General features: G+C 37.9%; 1 protein-coding gene across 1 annotated transcript in view; it reads right to left on the bottom strand.

Annotated features, from left to right (window-relative positions):
- Nucleotides 1–5,881: 5,881 nt before the first annotated feature.
- The window catches only part of KIF18A (kinesin family member 18A), a 70,955-nt gene continuing 69,511 nt past the window's right edge, over nt 5,882–7,325 (bottom strand). Inside the window, exon 17 of the mRNA XM_056137121.1 lies at nt 5,882–6,427. Coding sequence (XP_055993096.1) covers nt 6,345–6,427 — 83 coding nt within the window. The 3' untranslated portion in view covers nt 5,882–6,344. The remainder of the gene's footprint in view (nt 6,428–7,325) is intronic.

Below are 7,325 nucleotides of genomic sequence, written 5' to 3'. Positions count from 1 at the left end.
AATCATCAGAGAGATGCAAATCAAAACTATGAGATAGAGAGACAGAGACAGAAAAACAGAGAAGTCCCTGCCATACTGCCATAGAGCAATAGAGGTAAGCTGGGGGCGGGGGAGGGAGGCGGGAGAGAAACTGGGGACACTGTGGTGGGAAATGTACATTGGTGAAGGGAAGGAGGATTGCTGGAACATTGTAAAACTGAAAGCTAATCATAGAACAACTTTGTCCCATGATTCAAAAATATATATTTATTTTTAAAGGAAGTCCCTAGTCAGGTAACTTCCTCTCTGACCCATAACCTGTGTTCACTGCAAGAAGACAGTAGATTTTTCTCAAGACAACAAGAAAAGCCAAAGGGTCAGGAAGCCAATGGGCTACAGCTCTTGAGAGGCCCAACAACAGACCACAAAGCAACAAGCCCCAGAAAAGGAATATGTTACAGGGTTCCAGCCACAGATCACAGACTTGCAAATCCTAACAATGGATTAAGTCCAGCAAGGCTCAGGAACAGACCAATGTACCTCGGAGGTGAGTAGACAGCAAAGGGACAGGTAAAAAGAGACCTGGACATTGGGAAGCGACCTTTCGCCACTTAAAGTGTGCAATGAACTGCAACTTGACAAACACCTGGAATTCTGTTTTGTTTGTTTTTAGGGCCACAATGCTTAGGGCTTACTCCTGGCTGAGGGATCCATCCTGGTGGTGCTCAGGGAGCCATGTATAGTGCCTGGCATGGAATCAGAGTTGGCTGTATGCAAGGAAAGCTTATATTCTTTACCTATTCGAACTGTTATATAATACTCAAGGACTAATTTAAGACTAAAAATTTTTGTGTGTGTTTGTGCAGTGACAAGAACAATATATGAAAAAGTGAATACTGTACCAATATAAGCTCTCATCCAGCTGAAACATTAGATGAAGGCGATTTATTGCATCCAACTGAACTCAGACACAGGACACAAAATGCACACCTTGCAAGAACAATGAGCAAAAACAAAGAACAGTCATCCACATCTGGTACTAGAATTTCTACTTGATTTCTGATCACCCTCCTCCCTTCACACTAACTCACAAGCTGCCAATCTCCCACACCCACTTTCACAAACAGCAGTTCATTTTCAAGGCATAGGGCCATATTTATTCTAGTACTTATGCATTTCTTAACATTTAATGTATAAAACTGGGCTACTGTTTATATATTAGTTCCTGGTCTTTCCTTTATTGGGTCAATAGCCTTTAAGTGTTGTATCTATCCCTAACCTCATTTTCCATAAAGTCTGTGGGCTTTTTTGGGTGTGATTTTTGAAGAATTACATTAAAAGGGAGGGAAAAGAAAACATACTTAAGAAAGCATGCAGGTTGAAATTACACAGCCCAAAGCCTATTGTTTTAGGCTTTGAATCAAATGATTTTGCATAGTGATTTTATTTTAAAAATTTTTAAATTTTATAAGGTAGTTCACAATATTTGATTACATTAAATAATCAAACACCAATCCCACCACCATTACACCTTCCCACCATCATATTTGGCATGTTTCCATTCCAAACCCCAATTCCTGTTCCAAAGAAGAACCAAAACAGTATTTTGTATTGTTTATTATGAAAAACTGCTAAAAATGCTACAAAAAAGTATACATAGAGAAAAGAGTATGAAGATTGTTCTATTTTGACAGGGGCCATTAAGACCTTCTATATCACTAACTTGTTGTTAAAGGTTGAGCCTTGTGAACTTTCATATATATATATGCATATATATCTATAAATATATATGCATATATATACATATTTATATATTTACAGTCTCCTGCCTCTGCGCCTGGCTGTCCTCACCAGAGCCCGTGGGAGGAGGGTGGGTTGAGTTTCCCTCCCCGCCCCGAGCAGAGCCCCGGCAGCTGAAGACTTCTGGTTCCAGCCACAGCCATGCTTAAGACCATGCTCCACACACATGAAGGAACCGGCAGAGGAACCCAGGTGTGTGGGACCTGGAGCATAGATCTCCAAGCCTGCTTGGATTGGGACTGAGGCCTCCTCCACCCAGACCCCCGATCTTCAAAGTATGTAGGCATTACACCCACCAACTGCCCCTGGCGCCGTGTAATCCCATCAATGGCCAAGACCCAGAGACTATAAAACCCTGCTCCCGCAAGCATACAACCGCATTTGCGGCCACGAGACATCTTATTATCTAGTTCTTACTCTGGAGAACCTGGCAGGCTACCCAAAGTATCCTGCCCACACGGCAGAGTCTGGCAAACTTCCCGTGGCATTTTCAATATGCCAAAACCCAGTAACAATGATGGGTCTCATTCTCCTGACCCTGATAGAGCCTCAAATGTGGCACTTTTTAAAATCTCAGGGCTAGGACGAAGATGTTACTGGGGCCTGCTCCAGGCAATTGATGAACAACAGGATGACAGTGACAGTGATATATATATATATATATTTCCCTCTATGATTGGTTGCCCACTATTTTAACTCCATCAGATGTGGTGTGATACTCTTGGAGAATGGGTAGGTTGTGTCTTATGATTGCGCCTCAAGGTCCAGGAATAGGTTCACTGGTGCGCCAGGCTCAGCCCAAGCATGTGAGGAGCACCTTTGTGTGTGGTGGTGGTTCGGTTCTGGATGTTTTCGGCTGCCAGGGCTAGGTCCTTTGGGGTGGGGAGAGCTCTCACCAGCCCCACTCTGGTACATCCCAGGTGAAAAGTATAGTGATTTTGAAGAACACATATATCCCATTACAGCAGAACTGATTGTTCTCCACAAATCAGTGTCTTGTATCACCTTTGGCATGGAAGCAAGGCCAATACAAAAATCTATACCTATAAGTCAGATGTGTTTTATAAAGTAGAAAAGCTTAACACAAACTTACTGCACTGGGCACACTCTTCACCTCGGTGATTCACTTGCTTCTCCACCTGTGTATCTTCTACTTTATGGCAGATTCTCTCTCGGAGTTTTACTTCCCTCTCAACCTGAGATGTATGCTCTCAGCTTTTTCTATGCTGGAGTTATCTGTGCTCTCACCCAAAACACACAGCATCTCTCTTTCCCCTCTAATATTGTGCTAAGTAACATTTACTACAACAGACTGCCCCTTTTTTTTAATACTGTGCTAAATTTGTAGCCATTGTTAATCTAGACCACTATTCAAATGATCTTAAGAATATTACATAGGGGAGCTGGAGTGATAGTACAGCAGGTAGAGCATTTGCCTAGCATGTGGGCTACCCGGGTTCGATTCTCAGCATCTCAGATGGTCCCGTGGGCACCAGTCAGCAGTAATGCCTGAGTGCAAAGCCAGGAATAACCCCTGTGCATCACCAGGTGTGAAACAAAAAGGAAAAAAAAATTACATAGTCCTTTAATAAAAGGATGGAGTTAAACAACAACAAAAAAACAACACAAAACTGCATTTTTAAGATGTGTAAACAAGTATGTAGTGATGTCTAGATGTGCTTTATAATAAATTCCAGCAGAGACCAAAAAAGGAAAACTCTGGGCAAATGTAAAAATGTTTGGCAAGTGACTATCAATATAAAGACACATTATACCATCCTCACTTAAGATTCTTTTTTTAAGTTTGAGTCAGCAAAATTTGGGAATTAGTCAAATAAAAAAAAACATTCCTTTGTGCAAGACATCAGGGGTTTAGAAAGTCAATGTGTGTGTGTGTGTTTGGCGGGGGGGGGGGGGGGGGCGTGGAATGAAAAATCACTGGGTGGAGTGTTTACTCTGCATGCAGGAGGCCAGGGTCTGATCCCCAGCACTGCATACTCCTCAGCACTGCCAGGCCTCTAGCATGGCTGCTTTTGGTATTATGTCCCCAAGCCCCAATAAAATATAGTAAATGTGTATAGTCAGTATACCAGTATGCTGTGTTTCCCTATTTTCTGATCTGGAACACTTTTTTGGCAAAGAATTCCAGGTGAGTCATGTTTTGTGGGATATTATTTTGTAGAAATAATAGTGAATACACCTTAACTAAGTATTCTCAAAAACACCTTATAGCATTAGGCAAATGAGACTCATGTCATCTAGATTTCATAAAAATGATAACATAAAAATGGTAAAAATTGGCAACATAAAAATGATATTGCCAGTTGTTAAGAGCAATTTGATAAAGAGCAGTGTTTATAAAAGAATTGCATTAACTTTATTTCACAAAGATCACTGTGCTTCCAAATGTACAGCTGTGAATAAAAGGAAATTACAAAACAGTTTTCTTAACAAAACCACAGATTTGTATGTGCATAATACAAATGACTGGCCAGATTACCTAAGCTATTAATAGTGGTTTCAACTGCTAATAATATTGGTGGGGGGTAAGGAGAAAGTATATTTTTACTACTCACAGTCTATGCCATCTTAAGGAGCAGGATATGCTTTAATAACTTATATTATTAAGGTTAAAATCGATCTATGGTGTTATAATGAGAGGGAAGTGGGATACAAAAGAGACATCAGGAGCACTGGGCATTTTCTCTTTCTCAACTGAAATGATAAGATGTGCTCACTTTGTGACAATGCACTAAGCTCTATATCTCTGACTGATATACTTTTTTTTTCTTTTTTGGGTCATACCTGGCGATGCTCAGGGGTTACTTCTGGCTCATGCACTCAGGAATTACTCCTGGCGATGCTTGGGGGCCATATGGGATACTGGGAATCAAACCTGGATCAGACGTGTGCAAGGCAAACAACCTACTCGCTGTGCTATTGCTCCAGTCCCTGATTGGTATTCTTTAACACACAAAGTTCATTTCAAAATGTCTCAATGACAATAAATAGCATTCTTGCTTGCATTTGAAATGCCTGTATTTTCGCTTTTAGAATGGGTTTCTTTCTTCAAATTCATTATGATCCAAGTTTCCCTCATTTCTCTTAAATATAAAAGAACTGCAAAGACATTTGTTTCTACGAAAGGCAAAATTCATGGCTGGTAAAACCGCTGGATAAGAAAATCATTCAGTCCCGAGGGTCACTGAATCCTGCTGATCATTATATCTGTACTTATTAAAAACATCAGCTCTAAATCACTTATTTCTACCAAAGACAGAAATAATAAAAGTACAGAACTGTTTATTAGGTGGATAATATGTGCAAAGATTTAATGACAAAGAAATCAACAAAAATTAGTGCAGATCCTTTGTGCATTATAAATCTGGAATTATCAAAGTTAAAAATTCTTGTTTCACTTTCCTAGTCAGATTTTAGGTTGAAATTTTCATTAAAAGCCTTTCAGAGGGGACAGTGAGGTACTATACTGGGGAAGGAGCCTGCCTTGCATGCAGTCAGCCCAGGTTAGATACCCTGTGTCATGTGCTTTCCCAAACCCTGCCAAGAGTGATCCCTGAGCACAGAGCCAGGAGTAAGCCGTGAGCACCTCTGGGTATGGTCCCCAAATAAAAGGCTTAAATACTTCAATTATTAAAAAAAATTATTCCCCCACTGTTACGTGACGGATGGTTGGTTCTGGGGAAACAAATCCTAGGCTGTATAAAATTACAGTACATTTGACTTTGATTTCTTGTGTAGGTTGGATAGAGAAGGCAGATGAACAGGAATATATGATTAAGTGGAAAGCCTATGCATTTTGATAACAGAAGGAATGATTAAAGCACTTTTTCATTATCTGTTTGGAACCTATGCGTTGTTTTCAGATGACTCATCTGTTACACCTCTTTGATCTAATCTGGGATAAAAATACACAAAATCTGCATATTATACGAGATAATAGTTAAGTGTGTTAGGGGTAATAATGAGAAGTAACAAACAAAATTTATGTCTTTAATACACCGAGTAACAAAAAACAATGTCACTATTTTATTCATGACATAGTTAAATAATATTTACAATTCTATAGGCACATATATATATCTACATTTATACATCAAAATACTTTTTTAAAGAAAGTCTTACATATGATTGAAAACATGGGAAAGCCAGAGACATTCTGGGGCGTAATTGATCATTTTTAAATTTTCCTTATTTTAAAAAGTAGTACAGGTAATTTAAAACACTGTTATTTTCTAAAATGTCCTAACCAACATGTCTTAGCACATTTTCACTAAGCTGCCACCACGCTGACTTATAAGGTCTTATGAAGGACAGTGAATATTTTTCGAAAATAAAAACTTTTTCTGTTGAAAGTTTTTATTTGCTTAGAGTCAACATTTAAAAAAACAATTGTATTTTCTGCCTGAAAAAAAAAATGTATTAGGTAAATCTTGCTTCAAAATGTCCTTCTTTCAAAGATTTAAAATAAAATTTCGAAGGGCACTGTCAACAAATTCTTTTAAAAAGTAGACTGTCAGTTTCATTTTTGTTGATTTTTAAATGGCTTATCTCAAATTTTCTTTTGAAATATTCCTTCCAAATTGTCTAACCATGCTTGGCTTTATTTTATTGATGTTTCTTCTATATTCTAGAGAAGAAATAAAAAAACACACATATATATAATTACAATGACAGTATCATTCAAAATTTTTCACCATAAAATTTCTCAAACTTATCATAACAATTAAGAAACATTAATACCTTCAGGTATTAATAAATCCTTCCATCTTTGCAGTGCTGGAGATTGAACCCCAGCCTCACACAAGGAAAGTAAGTGTTCTACCACTAAGCCGCATCTCTGAAATTAATATCTTTGGTTCAAGAGTGGAGATTCATCTCTGAATATTGTGAAGTGAATTTTCCGACACATCAAAATCACTGAATAAACGATGACATATACTTTCCTTCTTTTGGAACTGCTGAAAGACTATTTTTACAAGTACTGTAGTAAGAAGTGCTTCCTGAACAAAGACTTGGGAACTATTGTATCAGAGAAGTCTGGGACACCACAGTCTATAAACAACTGTAGTGTGGTTTTGTCACCATGTGATTCCTGCTTTGCTTTTTTATCCAAATTAAGGAATTTCAAAATAACTGTTACACACTGAAATCTGGCAGTGAAATCAATGCACAAATGAGATAGAGGTATTAAAATAACTATTAAAATCACAGGCTAAGAAAAAAATTTAAATGATATGTTTTATCTATAGTGCACAGTTTATCACTATTAGCCAAGTATTTATATAGCCAATTATTTCAATTATGAGTTAACTATTTAACAACATGTTACAAAAAGGTGTTGAACATAGTTATGAGTTTTGATTTTGAGTTCTGGCTACATCATAAAACACCTGTGTATAAATACAGATATAATAGATCTTGAGTATTTCCTATTTTGTATCTTAAGTATCCTTATCTTTATAATGGATAATTACATTTACTAGGTAATAAAGGTGATGCATATATGAAAGGGAATTCTGTTTTGC

The sequence above is a fragment of the Sorex fumeus genome, unplaced genomic scaffold (assembly GCF_029834395.1).
Source record: "Sorex fumeus unplaced genomic scaffold, SorFum_2.1 ptg000007l, whole genome shotgun sequence".
NCBI lineage: Eukaryota > Metazoa > Chordata > Mammalia > Eulipotyphla > Soricidae > Sorex > Sorex fumeus.
This window is presented reverse-complemented; position numbering and strand designations above follow the sequence as displayed.